Genomic DNA, 24,875 nt, shown 5'->3' with positions numbered 1-24,875 from the left:
TTTGATGACATCCCAGCAAAAAATTGGGAAAATTTGTTTTAAAATTGGGCCCCTGTACCAAACACAGTAACCAAGTACTCCTGCTGCCTGCTGCTGTGCTGCCTGAGGCAGACAATCCCTCTCCCGGGAAACACCAACAAGCCTTACAGAGTCCCGAAGCAGCTGCCTCTGGTTTGTAGGCAGTAAACACTGTCGCCACCCCTTTCTCCCGCCCACATTCCAGCCGAGCAGCCCGATCTCCACCTTGGTTTTGAAGCCAAGGGAGGAACGGGCGTCTGGTCAGGGCAGGAGTTGCGTGCTCCATCAGCTCTGGATGAGGGGGAGAAGGAAGGCAGCAGGAGCAGGGGAGAAGGGGGTACTGAGGAGTGGCTAAGCTTTCTTTGGAGGAATTGGACCTGCAATCAGCTATGTGGATGATCATTTTCCTGTGGGGCTGCATCCTTCTCCTGCCTGGCACGGCTGGAATGCCTGCAATGCTGTAAGAACTTCACTGCTTTGCAAATGTGCTCTGGTCTCTGAGGGATCCTGGTGGGGCTGGCAGTAGATGATAGAAAGGGGAAGAAGTCTTGAGGTGAGGAGTGTTTTTCCAGAGAGGCATAATTTCCCATGTTCCCAAGGTTTTGCTTGATTTCCATGTGCCCTTTCCCCACATTCCCCCTGCTAATTGGCTCTTCCTTTAGTGCCTTTGATGTAGACCCTGTATTTCAGCAAGGACTTGGGCAGAATGACTCTGCCAGCTTTCTGCATGTGCCTAATTCTGACCTTCCAATATCTCACATCTCCTGCTGTGTTCCTGAATATGTTTCCTTTGGGCTAAGCCTTTCTTCCCAGAGTCATAGGTCACCATTTAATAGTTTAGCCAGCAAAGCTGAGTGTCTTTACAAAGTGAGGAAACATGAGCCCAAGTATCTGGTAGGGATGCTCTTGGTGCAGCAGTGTGTTTGTTCAGGCTTGGCTGGCCGTCTGCTCCCACCACGCCTTTTCTCAGACCTCCATCAAGGACAATTCCCAGCACAGCTTCTCTTCCTATACTTTGTCAGGAATGCAACTCCTGTTCCAGCAGACACTGCTGTGATGTCCTGGCTCGTGAACTTGTTCTGGCTTTTTTTTGAAGGCGTTTGCTTTTGCAGCCATGGCACAAGTGCAAACAGAAGCATGACTGTGCTTGAGCAGTAGATGTTACAGTGGAAAATATGGCAGTGGGTTGTAGCTGGGTTCCCTCCTGCTGCTTGTGGTGTGGTGTGCACAAGCCTACTTTTAACAACCTTCTCCAGTGGGAGTACTTCCTCTAGGACCTGTTCCATAGGCTGACAAGCTCTCATGCAAAGGATGTGCTTTTCTGCTGTCTGCTTGCCACTGTTACCCTCAGCATGAAGCTTTGCTTTATGGAAACACCACTTGCTTCAATAGGTTGTCTGCTGTCCTGCCTGTATTCCAATTTTTTTTCGTAGATATGTGATCCAGCTTGGATTTTGGGACCCTTGGATGACAGCCCCAGAGATGTTCTTTCTTACTTTTACAGCTCAGAAGGCAAGGGCAAGGATGAAATGTTAAAGGGGTGTAAGAAAATACTCCAGAGTAAAGGATCATTACAAGCAAGGGGGGTATGGGAGGTTTCAAGAAGTGAATTTTTAGTGTTCATCCCATCCTTTGGCACAATCAGCAAGAGGGAGGTGCCATGAGTCAGCTCAAGCAGGAAAAACAAAATGTTGTTTTTATGTGTTTTGAGATCCTCAAGGCAGCTTGGCAGCACTCAAGTGTGACAGCAGTCAAAGGCTCCTGGCCAGCAGGACTTTGACTCCTTCTCGCCAGGGTGCTGAGCTCCAGCTGAGAACTGCCAGCAGGTCACCTCCCTTCCTCCTGCTTTTCTGATCTTTCCAGGGCCTGCCCTCTGCTTCCTGCAAAACATGCTGGAAGAGCCTGTCCAGAGGCAGTCAGTGGGAGGAGTCAGGGATAAGAATGTTGAAATCGGCTTGAATGTTGGCTTTTTGTTGGTCCTAGATGCTACAGTACAGTAAAAGATGGAAACAAACAAACTTTGAACAGCTTTTCTGGTGTTAAGGACACAGCTCAGGGTAGATGCAGAGACGGCAGAACAAGTAGAGAGCAAAGAGGACAAGAGAGTCAGGAGCTGAGGTGAAGGTGCTCGTGAGTTTCTGTGGCTGGCACATGAAGCTGGGACACTGAATCCCTCACAGAGGGAATTGTTTCTGAGCCCAAGAGTAGTGGGAAAACCAGCCAACAAAACCGATGGTGCTGATGTAGTGTGGTTCAGTGAAAAGACATTGAAGACTTGGGAGACCTGCAAGAAAGCCAAGCTGGTGCTGATCCCTTGGGTGATATGGGGAGGTCCTTTCACCTTATTTTCACTTTCAGTTTGTAAGGCTGTGACTTTATAATTTTATATGTGCATGCAGCATATAGCACTGCCTCACTGTCAATGTCTGCAGTACCCATGGATGAGAACGGTGTCGTGTCCCACTGGTGTCATGACAGCAGGGTGAAGAGGCCACAAGTCTGTTAGGAAGTACCTAAATACAGGTCAAAACCTGTCCTCTTAGAAAGTCAGTTTAACCTTTTTTTCCTTTTTTCCTTTTTTCCTTTTTTCCTTTTTTTCTTTTTTTCTTTTTTTTTCTTTTCAACAGAAACTATGCTGTGGCAATACCCTCTCAGCTCTACTACCCCTTCTCAGAGACAGTGTGTCTCCAGCTCAGCAGAGAGCAAGCAGTCCCAATCCGTGTGTCGGTCACCTTGCAAAGCAGAGCTGGGAATGAGACTCTGATCACTCAGTCCATCTCTCAGCTCCCCTTCTTCCATTGCACAAGCTTTCAGGTGAGGAGGATACTTTCAAGGGCTCTCACGAGGGTGGATATTGCATGGGTTCTGCTCTTGCTGGGTAGGAATGCAAAGAGTTGTGCCTTCCCATGAGGACATCTTAACTGGCCAGTGAATCTTCTGCTTCAGCCTGCGTAGGTCTGCCAGTGTCCTTTCTGTTATGTAGCCCCAGTAATATTTTACCCTTCTAGAAAACTTTCTGAAATGTTCTGGGAACTCTTTTCAGGCAAGAAAAACTAGAGCAACACAAAAGTTATATCATAATTGTTACTCCAAAAACCTCAGGATCAGTGAATGGGATCCACGCTGAGTGGTGGTTATAACTATACCTGCAGGTCCCTCCTCCTGTTGGAAGCCCTGAGGAAGTGGCTTTTGTTGTTATCACAGTCATGGAAGCCAACTCAGAGTTCCAGAAGAAACAGAAAGTCCTAATCAAGCATGCAGACAAGAAGACTTTTATCCAGACAGACAAACCTGTGTACAAACCTGGACAGATTGGTATGGACAGAATGCCATGTCTTGTGAGAGACAGAGTGGTCTTCTGTGTGGCCACAAAATGTGGGGCACCCTCTAGTCCTCTGAGCAGGACCTACTCAGGAAGGGAGATGGGCCACAGGCTTCCTTCTAGGCTTTGAGGGATTTGGGAATATCTCTCTCCTGTGTCAGCGTGCCGTATGCCACTGTGAGCAGGGCTTGTGTGTTTTCCTTGGTGTGTAAGATTTAGAAGCTACAATGTCCAAAACTCATGATTGCTCTAGTCAAAGCCATGTCTGTCTGTCAGGTCTCTCAATCCCTCTCTTCCCCTCAGACTTCCTCAGGTGAGGATTGCACACCTACAGGTCCCACCACTGCCCTTGCACAGCTCAGATCACTGCAGGGTTCAGCTGCTGGCCCCATGCCTCTCCACACTTTCCACTGGGATAGCCTTCCCTGCAGGCAAGACTGAGTGGCCCTCCACAGGTCCACCATCCAGAAAAATGCTCTTTCCCACCAGCACAGCCAGCCTTCCCAAAAAGTCCCGCACTGCCTCTCCTAACACTTTGTTTACTAGCAGGCTGACAGCTCCTGGCAGGGCTTTGGGCATAGGCTTAGGAGTGGATGGCTGTATCTGCTGCATCATCCTCTCAGAGAAGCACATGTACACATCTTTATTGTTATTTACTATTGAGAGACTTGGTTTCCTTTCAGCCAGTCCTGTTTTCCTTTTGCTTTGTAGTCAAGTTGCGGATTGTGACCTTGGATCAGAACTTTATTGCCAGCAGTGAAACAGTAAGTCAAGAGGGAAGACACCTGAAGTCTGGAAATGTTCTGAGCTGCCTGCTTGTCTTCTAGATCAGTGCTTGGCCCAGCCAGGAGATGTGTGTGCAGCTGGTCTCAAAATTGCTTTCAGTGCTTACAAACAGTGTTGGGCACCACCTGCTAGACAGGAGCTGCTCATGAGTTATGGGCAGTCCCTGGGAATTGCTTAGAGAAGACTGATGGATGGTTGGGGAAATAACAAATACAACCAGGGAGGTGGCAGGTAAAAGCATACCACCAGTGACTGTTGTTTTCTCCCCACAGCAGCGCCTGGTGGAACTGAAGGTAAAGCTCCTACTTTATTGTAAGTGATGAATTCTTCTCACCTTGGGGAAGACACAGGTTTGGATATGGTGGTTGGGAAATATGGATGCAGAAAGTCAGTTACCTCAGAATGAATGGGAACAGTCCCATCATCTCATCACAAAGCTCCTACTGGCTGGGCAGTGTGGCTGCACCTAGAGTTCTGCACCCTGCCCTCCCAGAGCCAGCACTGGGACAGCACTGTCCCGCATGACTGGGCCTCAGTGGTTCCCCTGCAGGGAGTCCTGGACTCATATCCCCATTCTTTCCTGGGAATTCCAGATATCACTCCCCAGTAGCTTGTGCCTTAGACAGAATGTCTCCGCAGTGACCTTGTGGGCTGTGCCATTTCAGCTGACCACAGAGATCTCTGAAGGATGACTTCTTTCTCTCAGTGAGACAGGCAGGCAGTAAACAACAGTTCTGCAGCAGTCAGAGATGGCAGTGCCACCAGGGAACAATGATATGATAGATTTACTTTGTCAACGAGACAGGGAGGAAAGTCCTTTTCTCTTTGGGCTTGGACTCATCTGAGCACTCTAGCTGTGCCATAGACCTGGGCTCTCAGGACAAGAGAATAGTGGTCAGACCACACCCTGGTATCTTGGACATCCTGCAAAAGAGTCTTTTTGCACTGGAAAATAACTGCTCTCTGCTCCACCTGTGCAGGATCCCAGAGGGAACCGAATTGCACAGTGGCTGGATGTTACACCTGTGGGAGGCATTGTGGATCTGTCCTTCCCGCTGGCTGCAGGAGCCCCGCTTGGAGAGTACACCATCAGAGTGCCTGGCCTCACACGCACCTTCAGGGTGGAGGAGTATGGTAAGAGGCTCAGGAAGCTGCTGGCAGCAGAGAAAGCTGTTTTGCCAGCCTCCAGCCCCACCTCCTCACACAGAGCTGGATGGGCCATGCAGCTGTGAACAGCTGTGCTGGTTGTGCTGTCTCCTGGGAGGTGCAGCTGCCTGCCCATAGGTGTGATCACTGACCTTCACCCAGGCCCTCTGGCTTTCTCCCCACCATGTCCTGAGGATGGGACTGAGACAGTGTCCCACAGCTGTGCTCTGGGGAGGAGACTCAAGCTGCCTACTCCTGTCCCATTCTCCTAGCTGGGCTGTTGGTGTATTCCTACCAGGCCATGTGCTGGAATGAAAGGAGAGATTTTTTTTTTTTTTTTTCTGTAAACAGCCACTTTAGAAGGATTGGAGCAAATTAAGTCTTTCTATTCTCACTGAATTATCTTTCTCTTGCTTTCACACAGTGCTGCCCAAGTTCAGTGTCTCCATCCAGATGCCTCAGGTGGTCACCATCCTAGAGGAAAACTTCCCTCTCCACGTCTGTGGCATGTGAGCTGACTTATCGTGGCAGAAGGTGCATTTTTACTGGTTTGGAAAATGCACAGCCATCAATAATTGAGCTCAAAATGGTCTCTGCCAACCCTACGCCCAACCCAAGAGGTGGTACCCTGTCACCCTTTGCCAAGCAATCCTCCTGGACTCTCACCTTTCTCCATGTTGTCTCTCCCTACTTTCTCTGTGAGTCTGGAAGTGTGGCAGTGCATTCCCTCAATGCAGCATGTGCCCTACGATAGAGCACCTCTGCTGTATTTGTTAGTGACAGGGTTGTAGGAATAATGGCTCAGCTTGTGGCCAGCACAGTGTTCCCTAGCCCTGCCTGGTGGGACTGGTGTTGACTTGGAGAGACCTGGCCCAGCAGTGCCTCCTGCCCCAATCTGATGAGGCCATTTGTACTTCCTGGCCTCCTCTGCTGAGCTGATGACCCATGAACGTCCTGCAGGCTGCTGGGCTGTACAGCTGCAAACCACAGGGTGAAGCTGGCATTCCTCACTCCCGAGCCAGTGTTTCTGTGTGAGTGTAAGCTCTCTGTGTTCCCCTTGCCAGGTACAGCTATGGGAAACCAGTGCAGGGTAGCGTGAAGGCGGTGGTGTGCCGCAAGCACATCCGCTATAACCGCAGGTCTTCCAAAGCCAAGCGCAGTATCTGCAAGGAATACCGCGGCGAGGTGAGCATGGGAGACACCCACCCCTCCTGCAAAAGGGAGGGAAGAGGGCAAAGGGGCAGAACACTCTTTTGCCTTCATGATTGGTTAACAAATACGATTTCGTATTCCCAGACAAATGAGGATGGCTGCTTTTCCACTGAAGTGAATACTAAGCTTTTCCACCGGAAGCATGGTGATAATTATGATTTCAATCTGGAGGCTGAGGCTTTTCTGAAAGAAAGTGGAACAGGTAGAAAAAACTGCTTCTACACTTTGTGGAAAATCTATTTTACTCTCCTAAAATGTACTTGTCTTTGGGTTTTTTATCTGTAAAACAATTGAGTTCATCCAGTCTTGATGCCTGCTCTGGTAGTCATTTTGTTTTGACAGAGATGGGCAAGAGCTGCCTTCTCTTGTCTACTCATCACATTAAAAATGTGTACAGAGGTGGGCCAGGCCAGGTTCTCATGTTCTTAAACCATATTTTAGGACAGTCCATTGGAATGAGATGTTATTCAGAGCAAAGATAATGTTTCTTATAAGGTTCCCACTCTCACAAGATTTTGCAAAGCCTTCCTTTTCTTCCTGCAAGGGATGTTTCCCAGCCCCTTGCCAGAAGCAATGACATGCATTCACTTAACAAACAGCTGCAGTGATTTCAGGTGGGCACACAGGACAAGACATCAGGCTGAGAACTGACATGGGAAAGGCAAGGAAAAATGCTCACTTCGTGTGACTGCTGTGAGGAGGGAAGGAGAATGGAAGAGGACAATAATGAGTAGGACCATCTTAGAGTGGGAAAGAGTGTTTGAGAAGTGTCTGACACAGAGACCTCCAGAGAGACTGCTGTCATTCTGTCATGTCAGAGTGTAGGAGGCACTCTAGCTGAGTGCCTGTGTGTTAAATGATTCCTGAAGCTGCACAGAGAAACTGCAGTGCTCTGTGAGTGATAGTCCACACCTTAACTGAGTTTATCCAGTCTCAATGCCTGCTTGGACACGCTACTCACCTGCATGTGCCTCCTGTCTTTCCCAGGGGTGGAGTTCAACACCACTGAAAACTGCAAGGTCACTTTCGATATCACAACTCTCCAGTTCTGGGGGACGAGCTACTACTATCAGCAAGGAGCTCCCTACTATGGAAATGTGAGTGAAAAGGGAAGAAGCATGGAAAGCCAGGGGCTGGGCCTAAGCAGATGGTAGGCACCATGGGTGCCATGGGCTCCCCTTGTTCTGAGCTGTCCAAAGCTGCCAGCACAATCCTCTGTCCCAGTCCCTCCTTTGACATATCTACCAAGAGGTTATCCAAAGGTATGACTGCAGGATCTGTGGCTTTGCCAGATGAGATGGCTGCTGCATAAATGAGGAAGGGTTGGAGAGGCCAAAATTCACACTGAGAGTCCCTTTGCAGAGAGGAGGACAGGGACTTCTACTGGGAGATGGATTTTCAATCCTGAGGCCTCCAGTTCTTTGACTGTTCTCTGCATTGTTACAGCTGGAACTCAGAAGTGCCAGTGGGACACCCCTGAAGAACAAGAAGGTGATTCTTACAGTGTCCTATGGGAGCAGGAAGCAGACCAAGACCTACCTCACGGATGACACTGGGATGGCTTCCTTTGTCTTAGAGACATCAGCATGGGACAACAGCAGTAAAGTTGTATTACAGGTGAGGAACCATTAGTCTGGAGCTGAGCAAGTAACTAGAATTGAAATACATTATAAGGGCAGATCCATGCTGATACTTTACCCACATATACCAGACAGAAGCAAAGGGTTCAGTGGTTTGATCTGGGGGGCTGATAAACCACTTTACATAGTTAAATGATCTGGCTTGCTTCCAGGGTAGCAGCAGCATGGCAACATTTCAGACTTCAGCTAAAGCCCTAGCAGTGTACAGCTCCCTGCTCCTGTTAGGCACTAGTTATCCCAGAGTGTGGGACAGCAGGCAAATGCCAAGCTCCACAGAAGAGGACTGATTGAACTTGGTGCCTGTGGAAGTAGACACCCTATGCTGGGATAGTTCAGAGCCCACTATTTAGTCAGCCTTGGTTTTGGTGTATGAAGAGCTGTAGGAAATCCTCAGGCACTTTTTTCTGTGCCGCAGGCAAAATCCCAGCCGGAGGACGCGATCGGTCGGAACGCGAAGGTTTCTTATGGCACCGCATCGCTCCCACTCCGGGCCTTCTACTCCTCCAGCCGCAGCTCCGTGAGGATCCAGCCCGTGCAGGCAGTGCCAGCCTGTGGGGACGTGCAGCAGGTCACTGTGCACTACCACATACTCGCCACAGAGCTGGGCCAGCGGGCTGCCAGAGCTCGCTTCTACCACCTGGTGAGTGCGGGCAGCGCCAGCGAGGTCAGCTCTGTGCCCGGTCCGTGTCAGCACAGGGCCCTTTGCTGGCACAGAGACAGGGAGCAGAGGCACTCTCAAGCCTCTGTTCTGTTCATTACCCTTTAGGTTATGGCCAGAGGGTCCCTTGTGCATCATGGCCAAACAGCAATGCTTCTTGATCCACCATCAGGTAAGAGCATCTAACTGCCAGGAACAGATTAAGGATCCAACGAGAAAGTCTTCCCAGCCTAGGTGGAGAAGGAGACAAAAGAGATCTGAGACTAATAAGAAACCACAGAGCTAGCACAAAAAAAAATAGGAAATAAGCTTTTTTCTATCTTTTAGCTTCCTTTTTTTTTTTTTTTTTTTTTTTTCTGCTGATCAAATGATGAAACTGTCAGAGTTTATCTGCCAAGCAGGAAAATGCCAAAGTAACTTATGGAGTCTTTCTGGGCTCAAGTGGAAAGACTCTTTTCTCTTCCAAGTGCTCACTGTTGGCAAGGTGTGTCATGATACAGGGTCACTGCTATAAAAACCTCCATCCTGGCCTAGCTGTGGCCTCCCCAGAAGCAAGGCAGAATAGTTTTTATGCAAGAATCTGTACAGAAGTATTACAGAGGAAGAGCACATTGCTGCTGTAGTTCTTGGATTGAAGATTTCCTTGCCCCTTGCCATACTTTTTCAATTTTTCCTTCTTCCTTCAGATCAGTACAGTGGGGCTTTCAACATCACTCTGCCCATTGACCTCATTTCATCCATGGCTACCCTCTTTGTTTACATTGCCTTCCCTGAGGGACAAGTGGCGGCTGACACCTTCCGTCTGAAAGTCTCCAGCTGCTTCAGGAACCACGTAAGCAGTGCACAAAACACAGAGGGGCAGGTAGGCTGGAGGGTGATGAATTTACCTGCAGACTGGCAGTAGATAAGCAGCAGAATCCCATAACCACAGCTTCCCCTTTGCTTCATCTCTCAGTGCCTGCAGTCCCCCTTTCTCCTGCTGTTTCAGGTGAAGCTTGGCTTCTCAGACGCAGTGGCTCTCCCAGGATCGACTGTCCAGGTCCATTTGCAGGCTGCACCAGGCTCCCTGTGCAGCATCCGTGCAGTAGACAAAAGTGTCCTTCTCCTGAGGCCAGAGGCTGAGCTATCCAGGGATAGTGTGAGTCACTCCAGTGCTGACCTTTGCTGGCTAATAAGGCATGGTGGACATACCAACAACTGCTTGAATGGGGACAGGGCATGGTTTAATGAGAAAAAATGAGGGCCAACATCCAACACCAGCCAAAATTTCCAGTGTCTACACAGGGTGTATTCTATTAGAATAAGCCATTGTCATCCCCAGCTACAGCCTGAAGTCACATCCTGGTTACTTACAGTGCTTTACCACAGTGAAAAGCAGAAGGCAAGAGACATCCATCTCCTGAACTGATTCATGACAATGCTCTGAAAAAAATGTCATGTCAAAAAAAATGCCAAACATGGGATAGGCTCCATGTCTTGGTTCCAGCTCACATGAACCAGACAGTCTTTCTAATCACAGAGTGGGCTCTAAGTGGTGTACTGGCAGTGGAAGAGTTCCTTTTCTCCTCTAGACCTTAGTTTATGGACACCTGAATTGCCTCTTGACACTGTCTTGGTGGATCGAGGACGTGTTTTCAGTCAGATAAGAAGCTGTCCAATGCTCTCCCCACGCAGGGAAGGTGTGCTTAGTGCTTACATGAAGTTCACAGGTATGATTATTAAGCTAGAAGTGGCCACAGCTATGCAGCCATACCTCTAGAGGGGCTCTGGTGCTATACATCCAAAATTTGTGGAGGCTCTCCATAAAATTCAAAACCCCTTGGGGCTGGGCTTTTTGTGACAGGTGGGACCTGAGCTCGGCCTCTGAGGTCATAGGAAATCTTTGGATAGAAATGAAAATCTTCTCATCTCTCACACTGACCTGTACTGTTTTCATTCTCTCTCTACAGGTGTATAATATGTTCATCTATGCTCAGGAGCAGCTCAGCACCCTCACAGATATCTACAGTGACTACTGCACCATCCACAAGAGCCCAGGAATCCCTGATGCCTCTAAGACCACCCCTTCACCAGGGATGATGTCACCGTTCATGTACAACAGATACTCTTATGCAGTGTCCCAACCAGATGTTTATGAACTTCTGAAGGTAAATCTAATTTCCAGAAAGCCTGAAACATCAGAGATGAGCCCTTTTGTATCCCAGGTCAGCACTGGGTAGCTTCACAGATTGTCTTTCCTGTAAATGCTGGTGACTTCACTATCTGAATCTGCCAAGCTTCTGAACAGAGAGATCAATGACACTCTATGCTCCCAGAATGATAAATTCCTATTGATCAGGCAGATTCCTAGAACTCAACTCCCCATTGGTCCCCTTTAGACTTTTTATGGATTGGAAGCAGTGTGGATTGTCAGCCTGTGTGTCGGAGAAAATTTGAGGTTGGAGAAGCAAAGCACCTGAGAGAAAAGGAGAACACAGGGAAAGGAGAGAAAGGAGTAGAAAGGAATGGCAGTGAAGGCTAAAGAAAAGTTTGGGTTAGGGTGGGCAGCAAACTGTGGTGCCAAAATAAGGACTTTGTGTACAGGCATACACATGGAAGTGGTCCCCCCCTCAATCCTTTGGCATGAGGACCAGGCTCTGTGAGCAGGAGAGTTCTGCCTTCTCTCCCAGTATAAACCTGCAGGTTGTGCTGAGGTGCAACAACACAGAGTAGCTGTGCTATGCTGGGAGGAGGGGGTAGAGACAGACCCTCGGACACACCAACGCCTCCACAGAAATACACCTTCTTTTCTCCCCCTTCTTTCCTCCAGAATGCAGGACTAACATTTTTAACCAGCCTTAAAATCAAGTCTCCAATTGAGTGCCGCACCCAGACCACTTTTGACTACGACTACATGTGTACATCTCGATTTTTCCTGTTTCTTTGGAGAGCACGGGTAACATATAGGCTGCACATGGGCAGCTGAACATGCAGTGTGCTTAGGAGCTGGGGATGGCTTACAGGCATGAGTGGGAGGCTGTACAGGAGAGGGGAAAAGCCCTGGCATGAGTGTGTGTGCAGAGCACTGCAGGGGCAGAGGGGTGGCTGCAGGGTTTGAACCTTGTTTGGAAGCTTCACCTGGTGAGCGGGAAGATAATGTGGTCAAGGAGGGAAATGGGGCATCTGTCTCAGGAAAGAAAATCTGTTTGTGAGACTAGGAGAGGTCTTTCTGGAAACCAGAGAATGAATCAAGATTGGCATTGGGCAATATCTAAGCTTTTCTGCAGGGAATGAGAGCAAAACTGTGAGCAAGTAAAATGTCTCATGGGGGAGCACACACATATTGGAATCCCCCTGGCCTCCTGAGTTGTCTTATGGAAGACAATAACAAAGTTGAGGGCATTTTGGAGAGGACAAGGGGGTTTGGGCTGGGAGTGGGAGGGAAGAAGAACTGAGCTTTTCTTGGCTGAACTCTACCCTGGTTTCACAGTTGCTCTGCCTTTGAATGAATGCTTGTCTTCCCAATAGCTTTTGATGAGCTGGCAGACTTGGAGAGCTTGTACCCAGAAGCAGATGCTGCTGTGGAAGCTGCTGAGGCAGAGCACACCGAGCTGGGCAGCGAGTCAGCGCCAGCACGTACCTGGTTCCCAGAGACATTCATCTGGACTCTGGTTCCCATCAAGTGAGTAATTACAAGCTGTGGCTCCACAGGCATACAGACTTTCTACCAGACACAGCAGAGGGAATGGACAGGAGCAGAGACGGCATTGTTGCCTTCTATGCACAAAGTAAAGAGAGAGGTATGAAGAAGTGGATAAGGACAATGGAGTTTTGGTTCAGTTCCTGTCTATGCTTGAGATTTTCCAAATGGTTCTAGGAATTTAACATCACACACTCTTGCTGGATGTAAGAGGCCTCCACAGGTCCATAGCTCAACATTCTACACAAGGCAGGTCCTGTTAGATCAAGTTGTAGTAAAGTACTCTGTATCCCCAAGCATGGAGATTCCTCAAACTGTGTTCCAATGTTTGACCATCTTTATGGTATTTTCTTATGTCAGGTCAGAATCCCCCACACTCCAACTAAGGGTTACCTTTTGTCCTCAGAATATGCACCTCAGAAGAGACATGTTCCATTGTCTCCACACCTTCCCAATAGGAAGTGTCACACCATGCTCCCTGGCACAGACTGGGTGTGTAGCACAGACCCCTGGGAGCCCTCTGTGCCCACACAAAAGAAGAATTTCAGGTGTAGCGCTGCTCAGGAGCAAATTTTGGGTTGCATTTTCCTCTCAAGTCATTCCTTGCCCACCTATTTGCTATCCTTCCCATCATGTCCTACTTGCCAGGAATCCCCACGCCTTCACATGCTCTTCCATTCATAGTCTGAATTTATGCCTTTCTCTTCCCAAGAGAAATCTATCCAGGGTGGGGACAACCTCTTCCACTCTGTTTTCTCCTCAGTGATTCAGGGGCTGCTGAGCTAGCTGTCACAGTACCTGACAGTATCACAGACTGGAGAGCCATGGCCTTCTGCACCTCGGAGAGCCATGGCTTGGGAATCTCAGAGACCACCAGCCTGCGGAGCTTCAAGCCCTTCTTCGTGGAACCCACTCTGCCCTATTCTGTTTTCCGGGGAGAGTCATTTCCCCTGAAAGTCAAAGTCTTCAGCTACCTGAAGCAGTGCATGGCGGTGAGTGGCTCCCTCCTGGATGCTTTGGAGCAGAGGAATGTGTGGGAACTCCTTTACTAGTAGAGACCCAAACAGAGGGGCTGCCTGCTCAGGCACTGGGCAAAAGACACCAAAGAAGTTGTTCAATTTAGCTCCACACAGAGCCATCACTGACCAGTTTATCCCTCCCCAGAAGCCAGACCTTACAAATGTAGATTGCATGTCCATGGGACACTGCTGGTGTCCCACAGATACTGCAACAGGCCATCAAAATACTGACCCCTGACTTGTGGGATTGGTTTTATTTGAATCAAGGACCTGAATGGAAAAACACAGCAGCAGCTGCTCTGTAACCTGAACTCCCTTTTGTTTCACCTCTAGCTCCAGCTTAGCCTAATGGACTCCACGGATTTTGAGTTTCTTCATGAAAATGTCAGGTTCACTCTTTGCCTGTGCCCTGATTCAGCAAAAACATTTTCCTGGGATGTGAAGGCTACAAAATTAGGTAAGGGGTCAAGGGATGAGCAGGGGTGGGAAGCACTGGCAGAGCTGCTTGAGGAAGCCAGAGCTGTGCTGGAAGGGAGGTTGGCCTTCTGAGCAAAGCACGAGTGAGCAGCCCGAGGCTGAGCGAACTAAAACGTGTGCATAGATGTGCCAAGCAGCCTCCTGCTGTTTTGCTTTTTAGGGAAGGTGAATTTCACTGTCACTGCTGAGGTGGTGGAGCAGGAAGATGTTTGCACGGAGCATACAGCTGTTGTGCCAGAGTCTGGAGGGAAGGACACAGTGGTCAAACACCTGCTGGTGAAGGTCAGGCTGCACTGCAGGGCTCTGGCAAGGCTGGAGCTGGGTTGGGCTCAAGGCAGCCTGGTGGGTGGCTCTGGGAAGGAAGAGTCCGCTGGGGAGGTAGGCACATTTCTCAGGGAGACTGGTCAAGGAGCGATTCTTAGGGTAGATTGGATTGGAGCTCCTCCACTGGATGGGACAGAAATGTCAGAACTGTTTGCTGGCAGGGCAGTGGGGCCATGCAGCAGCTTAGAAACCTGCTTCCCAGTGCAACTTCACTGTTGGCATGGATATCTCTGCTGTCTGTGTGAAGCCCTTTGCCAAGGCCCACGAGGATGGAAAAGGTGCTTGCACAAAGGTGGGGTGCTGCACAGCTGCTCTCTGATTTTACCTCTCTCCCTTCTGAGCTGACCAGCCTTTTCCCCACCAGGCAGAGGGGCAGCTGGAGGAAAAGACCCACACCTCACTCCTGTGCCCTGAAGGTAGGTGCAGGGACCCCCAAGTACTGTCTTACTGGGGCTGTGATTATGGACAGAACAGAGAGATCAGATGGAAGCAATGTGGTGTCTGAACAACTCTAGAACTCTCTGGAGGTGTTTAGGGAGCAGAAAGTTGGGGATCTTGGAGCTTTTGTGGGTAGGCAAAGCCATTCAGCCCTACCCAGTACTAAAAGCTCCTGGCAGCATCAAGCTACAGCCTGACCACATCACAGACCCTCATCTATGGGTGGCTGGATCTCTGTCTGATCCTCTCTTTTGAATGCTGATTTCACCAACTGATGAGGTGATCCCAGACCTGTTTACACCATCTCCTGGGGGACACCTGTGACTCTGCCATCTTCCTCATGCCTGTTGTTCCAATGTTTTTTGCTGTCTGCAGGAACTTCAGCTTCAGAGACAATCTCTTTCACTATGCCAGAGAACACTGTCCTTGGGTCAGAGAGAGCCCACATCTCTTTCTTAGGTGAGTTTTTAGAAGAGTCTTGGGCAGTAATACTTTTCCCTGCAGGACACATCTCTTCTGGTGCCACTGTGTCTTCTTCAGCAAACAAAGTAATGAAAGGGAAAATGTACAGCAAGGTGTGGTGCTGTCTTCCAGAGCAATGTCCTGTCTCTCCTATACAAGTGGCACTGGATGGGTGTGGAATTTCACCAAGCCAGGGGAAAGACAGCCAAGTACCAAATCACTGTCCCTGCAGTCTGTAGACATCACGTGGGCAGAGGTGATTTGAGATCACCTCTGAGATCAGTCCTAGCAGGTTACCTGGAGAATCTCTGAGACCAGAGTTGTTGTACGTGCAAGAATGCATATGGCTCCCAAAGCTGTGGTTCTGTGCTACAGGTGACATTATGGGAACAGCACTGGACAACATAGATGAGCTTCTCCAGATGTCCAGTGGCTGTGGTGAGCAGAACATGGTTCATTTTGCCCCAAACGTCTTTATCACACGATACCTTGAAGAAACAGGACAGCTGACTCCAGAAATCAAACAGAAGGCAATTGGCTACCTGGAAAGCGGTGAGTGAATTCCTGCTTGTTAAGCTGGTGATGTCCACTACAGTCCTTGTGGGGAAGGAGCCTCAGCAGAGGCCTGGTGCTGAGCAGGATTTGTGCAGCATCACTTGCCTGGCATCATGGTAATTGCAGCAGTGTAAATCAGGCTAGTCAGTTCTGCATGTCAGCAGAACAAGCAGTACACGGTACCCCTCTGATAAATTCCTCAGAGATAATGCTCTCTGTAATGATCAGCAGGATTGGTGGGGCAGGTTGGCTCCTGGAGAACAGGACAGGCACACAGCATCTTCACTACCCCCAGCCTCTTCCTGCAGGATATCAGCAGCAGCTCCTGTACAAGCACACAGACGGCTCATACAGTGCCTTTGGGGAAGGAAGTGAGCCAGGAAACACTTGGTAAGCAATGATATCCAGACATAACTGAGGAACAACAGTTTGACCTGGTCAGCCTTGAGCTGGCTTGGATTTTGGTCTGGGGAAACTGAGGCAGTCTGAAGGTTGGAATAGAAATTGCTCCTGAGACCTTTTGGAAGGTGTCATGGCTTAAGCCCCAAGGGAAATTAAGCACCATACAGCTGTTCTCTCAACACCATCCTCATGCCAAATCCAAAACATGGCACTGTAACAGCTACTAAGAAGAAATTAACTCCACTCTAGCTGAAACCAGAGCAAGATCCATCTCTTACTCCATAACATTTATGTCATGCCAGGTTTCACACTCCCCATATGCCATCACTTTCCCTATTTATCTGTTTTGATAAATACACAAAATCTTCCTCTTAGTCTATGGAACACCTCTGTCAATGTGACAATGAACCAACCTGAAGTACCCCTATAGGATTGTTTGTTCTTGAGCACCCCAAACAAGACTGATTCTGAAAACTTGGCAGCAAAGGCACCTTCTTTACAGATTTTCAGAATGCTTGGTGCCCAAACAGGATTGGGAATGGGTCTGAGTGAGCTCTCTAAATGTCAACCCTCCAGGGCAACAAAGCACCCTGTTGGAATTAGCAGAGCTCTGAAGGTCTGAAAAATTGAATTTTTTCTTTCTTGCTGCACATGGCTCTGACCTCAAGCTTCTTGAGCTCATGTGCATTGCTTCCAGTTCTCCATCTGCACAGGGGCTGTGGCCTGCTGGTATTTCTACAGGGAGAATGTAGCAGAAGACACACAGAGACTCTTGGAGACTCTGTGCATCAGGTGACAATTCAGTTCTATATCCTTCTTTCTTCCTTGGCTCCAGGCTTACTGCTCTTGTCCTGAAGACCTTCAGCCAAGCCCGGGACTTCATCCACATAGATGAACAAAATATAAAGGATGCTGCCAGTGCCCTGATTAAAAGTCAGACTCCATCTGGCTGCTTCAAGAGTGTGGGGAAGCTCTTCAACAATGGTCTGATGGTATGACATGTGCTGGGCGTTCATTAGGTACCTCAGAGCTCCTTCCCTTTCTGGTCCAGTTTGGGTGCCAAGAACAAATGAACTCTGTTGCAGGAAGAAGGCTCTGAAGTGCCCAGGGTCACCCTTGGGTGACACTCAGGGTTGCCTAGTCACTGTGGCACTTTTTCAAGTATTGAATGATGAAGGTTTGCGTTTGATGATGTGCACTTGGGAACTGAAATTGTGCCCTGCCCTACCTCCATCTCAAGGGCTGACATTCTCCTGGCATTGAAATCTGCTACTGAAAATCTTACGTTTGGGAGGAGAAAGGGGAATGTGCTCAGCAGAGGGAGGGAATCAGCTTCCCAGAAGAGATTGGGCAACCCTGGCATAGAAGTGCTCTGGTAAGCAGGACCTTTAAAAGGGGATACCAGTCCTGTCACTTCCTTAGGAGAAGGAATTGGACCAGCACTGCTGCCTGTGCTGGCATTTGCTAGGGGACCAGAAGGCACTGGAAAACTTCCCCTCTCCTTTCTCATAGCATCCCTCTTGTGTGCTTTGTGGTGTCTGCAGGGAGCAGTAGAGGAAGGCCTGGGGCTGAGCTCTGTGATTGTGGTAGCTCTCATACGCTCGGGGATGCCTCACTCCGTGAGTATCCACAGCGGGAGCGGGCTGTGTGCGCAGCCTCTCACGGGCAGTGCCTGGGCTCTGCCTTTGGCTTCCACCCTCTTCTGCGCACGTGAAGTCTGCATTCCCTTCCCAAACACCCTGCCCATAACGAGAGTGCTTTCAATTGTATCCTAGGACCCCGTGGTGGGGAAAGCTCTGAAGTGTATAAGGGACCTGGTCCATGCTGATAGTGGCAGTCCCAACCTCTACAGCCTGGCACTGGCTGCAAACGCCTTTGCAGTGGCAGGGGACAAGGCCCTCAGGCAGAAAATCCTCAAAAGACTGGATAAGGCTGCCACAATATCAGGTACCACAGACTCTGGGGCAGGAGGGAGGGCCACTGGCAGAACTGTGTGGAAATCCTTGGGTTGAACCACCACTGGAACAGAGGGAAGGAGTAGGGGAGGGCGAGTGCTTCCAGAGCTTTGTGGGGAGTCCAGGGCTTGGCTCTCCAAGCCTCAGTTTGCCAAGCTGTCCCAGGTTATATCCACACTGTGAGACAGATTGTCTCTGTGGATGATCTCACAGTCCTGGCCACCCAGTCACACAAACCAGGGGAGCTTCACAGATCTAGTGGAGCTCCTCCCCAGCCTGCAGGCCTAAGGTATTGCTGGGAAAAGCAGGGTGTGGGGAGAAAACAGGGAGCTATGCACGTATATCTTGTCCAACTGTTTTATGTCCAATGTACATGTTTGTTTAGTACCTATATACAGGGGCTAAGTAGAACTCCAGGGTCACTAGATGCAGCTACACACTCCAATGATGTTCCCACTCCACCTCTAGATGACCAAATATTCTGGAGTCAACAGTCCAAACAGGAAGAAGATTCCCTATCTTGGTATCGGGCTCCATCTGTTGATGTGGAATTGACGTCTAGTATCCTCATGGCTCACCTTACAAAGTCAAGTTTGTCGTCAGATGAAATCAAAAAGGCATCCAAGATTGTGTCTTGGCTCACCAAGCAGCAAAATCCGTATGGAGGCTTTGCTTCCACCCAGGTAATCCCCTTGAGCCATCATCATCATCATCATCAGATTTGATGTTGTTTTTTTTGAGAGCAATGGGTTCTAACAGCCCATACTAAAAAAAGAAAAATTAATAAATTTAAAAAGGGTGTATAGTTTTAGAGATCCTGGGAATTTTGGATAATCCCATGCCAAAAGCCAATGGGAAAAGCTCAACCCTTAATGTGCTATGGCTGCAGTCTGAGGGAGGAAAAGGCTAAGGACTGGGCATGCATAGGAAGCAGGAATTCCACCTTTTCTGGTGTTTTCCTCTTTCCTCAGGACACGGTTGCTGCTCTGGAAGCCCTAGCCCTGTATGCAACTAACATCTTCAGCAAGGATAGCCCTGATCTTCAGGTTTCTCTCACTTCCAAGGGGTTCAGCCAAAACTTCCAAGTAGACAAAAGCAATCGCCTCCTGCTGCAGACAGTGGAGCTGCCAGCCATTCCCCAGGATTATACCCTGCGTGTGCAGGGCCATGGGTGTCTTTTCCTGCAGGTAAGCCCAGACAGGAAGAAAAATTCTGTCTGGTGAAAAGCCTTGAAAGCCAGAGAACATCTTACCTTGCTTATAGGAATGTGCCCCCTGTTGACAGAGTGACAAAACTATCCTTTGTCCCCTCAAAAAGGAAAGAAGCCCAGAAGTTTCTTTCCTCTATTAGGTAAAAAGGCACCTCGTAAGACCTGGGGGACTTCACCTCAAACTTAAGGATAGCCAATTGGACAGGAGGCAAAAAGTCCTGCCTAAGCAATTTACTAGAAATAGAAGTGAACAAAGAAACTAATCGCTTTTGTGAGGTGTTTTACCAGGAGCAAGAACCTCTTGCACCTGGCTCGGTTTTTATCTGTTTCTTATTTTGCCTTTTATTAAACCTTTTTGTTTCCAACACTGCAACAGAAGCCATCCTGCTAATTTTATGCCTCCAAAGGCAGCTGAGCTATCTTGGGTGAATAATAGACCTCCAAGTGCTTATGAGACATGGCTCGAGGAGGCAACTATTACTCTTGCTACTTAGCCAGCCATGAAAACAAACTGCTGTAGTAACTTACAAGAATCTGGACTTCAAGGCTGGTTGGGGTAACTGTGATCCAGCAGGAAGCTAACATCTACCCCCCAAATGAAACCTGGATCATCTCCATCCAGCCAGAGCAGCTCTTCTCCTCCAAGGATCCAGCAGGAGCAGTGCACTACTAGCAGAACCTCTGCTTCTGCAGCATGGTTTTCTCTTACACCAATACAAGACAACAAACAGTAGCTGAGTCTAGACAAGAATACTCTCCAGCAAAAAACCCTGCTGTTCTCTGCCATCCAGCTTCTTTCTGTCCTGGCAGGCCATCCTGAGGTACCACATCCCTCCCCTGAGGAGCGAGGCCACCTTTGCCGTATCCGTGCAGACGGAGTGCACCGTGCCCGACGCCACCCGCTTCCCTGTCACCATTCGTGCTCGGTAGGAGACACTCGGCTGCCCCTTCCCCCCCCGTGCGAAGAGGCTTCTGGCACTAACCCAGTCTCTTGCTGGGAGGGTTCCCCTTCACTCAAGGGGTCCACGTGCTGAGGTGACCCCACTATGCTCTCCCCAGCTGGGTGAGAGGCTCAAGCCCCAGAGGGGTGGCTCAGGCTGTAGTCCTGTCTTGTCCCCTGCCCCTCACCACAAATTCTCCCAAGGTCTGTGGGTCTCACCCCTGTCTAGGATTAGGTCTCAAAACACTAACGATGTGAGGTCCTGTGGGACTGCCACGCACTCCTAAGTGTTCCCTCCTCTGCTCCCGGCTGACTGTCACACCACTCTCCTTTGCTGTATTCCCACCTGGCTTGGGACAGAACTGCCAAGGGAACAGGCATAGGATGGGATATTCCCTGCCCTGCCTAAAGAAGGTAACACCAGAAGGCTTCCAAGGAACTTATTCTCCTTGGCACAATTAAAATCGAGATTGAGGGAAGCACAAAGTTTTATTACAGTGCAGAAACAGGTATGCTTACAGGAGAAACACTGGAAAGAAAGGCACATTCCTCCACCTGAGTACCAAAGCTGGGCTGGAGTATCTGGGGATCATGGCTCAGAAAGTAACATTAGTGCTGTCCCCTGGGTTCCTGCTGCAGCTACACAGGGAACCGTGTGTCCACCAACATGGTCCTGATCCAAGTGGAGCTGCTGTCTGGATACAGCCCCGTGGCAGGTTCACTGGAAGAGGTGAGACTGTGAATTTGTGTCCAGCTGGGATGGGAACAGTGATGGATGTCCATCATGCAGGACTGTATGCTGAAATGTGATCATTCCTGTGGGCAGAGAAACAGGGTTATTTTCTTCCTAAGAAATCCTTATACTCAAAGTCTCTTCCAAGCTGCACATTGCCTTTCCCTACATCAACAGCTTCCCTGGCCATGTAAATATTTGCCACTACTCTCACAAGGACAAACACCCCCGAATATTATTAAAGCCTTTCTGATATTTTCCCCCTGTTTTCAGCTAAAGAAAATGCCTCTAGTGAAGAAAGTTGAAAGCAAAGCTGACCAAGTCGTTCTCTACCTGGAGGAAGTGAGTGTAATTTGGGCTAACATCATCATTAAAGGGGCTACGGACTGATAGCTTTTATTCTTGTTTACTGGTTTCACTACTATTTTAACTATCCAGAGCTGTTGTTCCTGCATACCAGCCACATTTGCTGATCTGGAGAAGTGTCAGTAGGCAGTTGTTCATCTGTAGAGCCACTTACAGCGCTACTTGAGTTGAGTGAAACACGGCAAACTCTCATGTCAAGCCTACATCTGTTGGCACTGTTAAGTGACTATTGAAAGTCCGTATATGTGGTGCCTGAGTAGGAGTGGGGAGTAGTAATAAGACCCAACTAGCAAATCCAAGCAAGCCTGAAATCTCAGAAAGCTCCTAAGCAACCTGAATGCAGCAGAGAGCATGCAAGATTGCTCATGGATTTTGCCAAGATTTGAAACTAAACCAGATGGTTGTGTGAACAGAAGTGCTCGCTCCACAGCCTCATGAATCAACAGATTAACAACTATTCCAGCCTTTTTCTAGCTCCATGAATACCTAAACAGCACCAGAAATGAGGCCTGGCATGTATTGAAAACTCCAGCATTTCTAAGGAGCATTTCTGTGATTCTTCAACGTCAGTTTCTGTCAGTAGGCTGAGCTAAGGTGGCCCCATAGGAGGTGGGTTAGTGTCACATGGATGCAGAGCTGCTGCTTTCCTTACATCTACAGCACAGAGCAGAAAATACAGAGAAACATTTCAGCTCAAGCTGCCAGATAACACAAGGTGCACCACAATCAACAGCAGGTCATGTAACTACTACCCTACAGCAGATGTTGGTCCATGGCTCGTATTTGTCTGCTTAATGGTGAGGGTTATGTGAGACTGGAGAATAAGAGCTGATGTCACTGTGAATAAGAAAGTAGCCACTGAGGCCAGGTGCATGAAGGAGCTCAGAGTAGAGCTGGATGGGAAGGTGGGGTTGGTGGGGAACACTAGCACCCCATTTAGGTAGTGCACACTGACTCTGTAGGTTTTTGATGTTCCTCAGGAGCTGAGTTAAAGTTGGTGACCAAAAAGGGGAGGCAGTCACAGAATGGGAAGTAAAAGGTACTTCTGAGAGGGACTAGAAAGCAGAACAGATCTATTACAGTGGTGAGGTCTCTACAGAGCCTGAGTGCAATTAGGTGAAAGGGGTTGTCTTACAGGACTTTTCTGTCCTTTCTGGTTTTAATCCTTGCATTTTTCCGTCTTAGCTGACTAGACAGCCTCAAACCTACACTTTCCTGGTGGAGCAGGACATGCAAGTGAAGGATCATAAACCAGCCAATATCAAGATCTATGATTACTATATGCCAGGTGAGCTCAGGTGCTGTACTGCAAAAACCACCTAAATGTACTTCTAGAAAGAAAATTTCTAAATTTTGTTGAGTTTAAGACAACACCATCTCTGACATGGTTATCTGACTGTCCCTTAGAAGCTCTCTAGGCATGAACCTAACCTGTTGGTGTTCAAAATGGTAGATCCTCCTCCCTGTGGCCCCAGAACTTGCAGGCCTGAAGCTGGTGTGTAGAACCACTGAGGGTGGTTCTACACACCAGTGTCTGGCTCTCCCAACAAGAGTGGAACAAGGAGCTGTGCTTTTGAGCACTTTCTTTGTGGGAGACAGAAAAGGCAGAGGGACCACAGTGGGGGGATGACTCAGAAGAGTAAGGGCCCCCTTAGAAGAATAAAACCAAAACCAGCTTGTCCTCTGTTCTGTGGAAAGAAATTTAGAAATGTGTCAGGGATTGCTATTCCTTGAGAAAGTGTGGAATTCATAACTGTGATGGAGCTCTTTGGGACTTGCAGCCTCGTGCCTTGGGTGAATCCTGACCAGCTGCAGAGTCCTGGGCACACACCAGTGTTTTCGTGTGCCACATAGAGGGGAGTTCCAGACTGTAAACTGAGGAACACCTCTCCTGGGAACAGTGGCACAATGCTGGATTGCTTTCGTGGGCTTTTGACAATGTGTCTCACCAGAACTTTCCTTTTTGTCTTTCAGAAGAAACTGCAGTGATGAGCTACAGTGTCCCATGCAAGTGAGGTGAGAGCCCAACACCTCTTTTGTTATCATAGGCATGGTCCTGAAGAATTTGGAAGGGGAGGGAGATGCAGGCAAAGGCCCTTGGTCAAGAAACTTTCCAGGCTGCAGGTCCAGGGTAGAAAGCAATTTGTAATGCCAAGTAAGGGCAAGTTCCTGTACCCCAGTGGTTAAACTGAGGGAAAGAGAACTGAAGTAGAAGATTTGATGTGACAAGATCATGACAAAGCTGGAGATATGTTCCAGAAAACAAGGACTGCATGTACCAAGTACTAGCACCAATCCTGGCCTTTTGCATCAAATACACTTTATTCAAGTCACCACAGTTCCCTTTCCTGGCACTTTCCCTGTAGTTTCACATCACTCCAGCCCTGTGTACACAACATGCCATGTTCCTCTTTCCTGCAGAGCCAGGATCCATTTCAGTGCCAAACCTTTCTCAGTCTCAGCCTGGTTTCTGATCCACACTAGGGAATGAACACCTGCCTGTCCTCCTTCCAGGCTGAGCAAAGACAAAGCTTAAGCTTGACCAACGCCTGCCCTTGCTCTAAACTTTCTCTTGCACCTGTGCACTTTCCTGCCCACAAGACAGGGAAAACCACCTGCTGCATGAATCACCTGTAGGGAGGCACACAGCCCTGACCTGGGATGTCTGCCACAAGCTCCACACCCTTACCAGGGATTCTGACATAAGCTTTGTATAAATAAAAAGAGAGAGTGAATCTTAGCTCATAAAACATTCTGAGTTGGAAGGAACCCTCAAGGATCATGGAGTCCAGCTCCTGCCCCTGCACAGGACAACCCCAAGAGCCACACCATGTGCCTGACAGCATTGTCCAAATGCTTCTTGAGCTCCATCAGTTTTGGTGCTGTGACCAGTTCCCAGGAAAACCCGTTCCAGTGCCCAGCCACCCTCTGGGTGATAACAGCTTTGTCCTTCTTGGCCTGACAGTACCATTTGGTCACAAGGTGCAAAAAAGGCCCCTAAATTCCCAGTGTTTACTTTTAATACTTCAGGAATTTTTTTTTTATTGTCCTTTATTGTCTTCACAGGAACAGGGATAGATCCCTCCTCTGCAGTCTCTCCCATCAGTCCTTTGTCACCCCTGCCAACTGTCACCACGTGGAGATATGAAGAAAAGAGAAAATGCTTGGAATTTCCTGCTGAGCAGTTAGTTTCTGGAAGGCTCAGACTGTGTGTGACATCTTATTAAAAGCAGAAGACTAGAACTGTCTGATTGAATGATTATTCAGGTTTACTGTTTTTCTCCCAAACCAGGAAAATTGCATTTAAGAGCAGCTGGGAAAAATAAATTCTCTACCTCTGTTCATGTGCAAAACTCTGCCCCTCCAGGTGCAGACATGCACAGGAGGAGATAGAACATTTAAAAAAACTGATGCATAGACCTAGAAACAGATACTTCCTGTTTCTAGCTGGGTACATGTTCCCCACTGCTTACCATGCCCTTTCCTGTCTTTGCTTATATTCCATGTTTCCTGCCCAAGACCCACCATTTCCT

At 48.7% G+C, this 24,875-nt stretch overlaps 1 protein-coding gene across 2 annotated transcripts; it reads left to right on the top strand.

Annotated features, from left to right (window-relative positions):
• The first annotated feature begins 249 nt into the window (after positions 1-249).
• On the top strand, positions 250-24,585 carry LOC103812489 (alpha-2-macroglobulin-like protein 1). Of its 2 annotated transcripts, none has more exons than XM_018908314.3 (36): positions 250-478; positions 2,646-2,832; positions 3,171-3,333; positions 4,052-4,104; positions 4,402-4,419; positions 5,107-5,260; positions 5,697-5,781; positions 6,337-6,457; positions 6,569-6,686; positions 7,472-7,581; positions 7,931-8,101; positions 8,540-8,764; positions 8,891-8,954; positions 9,469-9,614; positions 9,771-9,920; positions 10,732-10,929; positions 11,592-11,679; positions 12,290-12,443; positions 13,225-13,453; positions 13,814-13,937; positions 14,118-14,239; positions 14,646-14,697; positions 15,095-15,178; positions 15,557-15,733; positions 16,045-16,126; positions 16,974-17,130; positions 17,683-17,757; positions 17,914-18,085; positions 18,562-18,776; positions 19,065-19,280; positions 20,114-20,229; positions 20,883-20,973; positions 21,250-21,318; positions 22,528-22,630; positions 23,317-23,358; positions 24,409-24,585. In XM_018908314.3, the coding sequence occupies exons 1-35, from the start codon at positions 408-410 to the stop codon at positions 23,355-23,357; spliced, it is 4,401 nt and encodes a 1,466-aa protein (XP_018763859.2). In that variant the 5' UTR covers positions 250-407; the 3' UTR covers position 23,358; positions 24,409-24,585. The 2 variants fall into 2 exon arrangements, with proteins under 2 accessions (XP_018763859.2, XP_018763858.2); XM_018908313.3 differs by having other exon boundaries at positions 4,399-4,419.
• The last annotated feature ends 290 nt before the right edge of the window (positions 24,586-24,875 follow it).

The sequence above is a fragment of the Serinus canaria genome, chromosome 1, assembly GCF_022539315.1.
Source record: "Serinus canaria isolate serCan28SL12 chromosome 1, serCan2020, whole genome shotgun sequence".
Classification (NCBI taxonomy): Eukaryota; Metazoa; Chordata; class Aves; order Passeriformes; family Fringillidae; genus Serinus; species Serinus canaria.
This window is presented reverse-complemented; position numbering and strand designations above follow the sequence as displayed.

Bases quoted from the DNA above. Each gene is read 5' to 3' on its own strand.
- LOC103812489 (XM_018908313.3), top strand. From the start codon at position 408: ATGTGGATGATCATTTTCCTGTGGGGCTGCATCCTTCTCCTGCCTGGC. The intron at 4,105-4,398 runs GTAAGTCAAGAG...TTCTCCCCACAG, and splicing joins TTATTGCCAGCAGTGAAACA to CAGCGCCTGGTGGAACTGAA. The intron at 20,974-21,249 runs GTGAGACTGTGA...CCCTGTTTTCAG, and splicing joins TGGCAGGTTCACTGGAAGAG to CTAAAGAAAATGCCTCTAGT.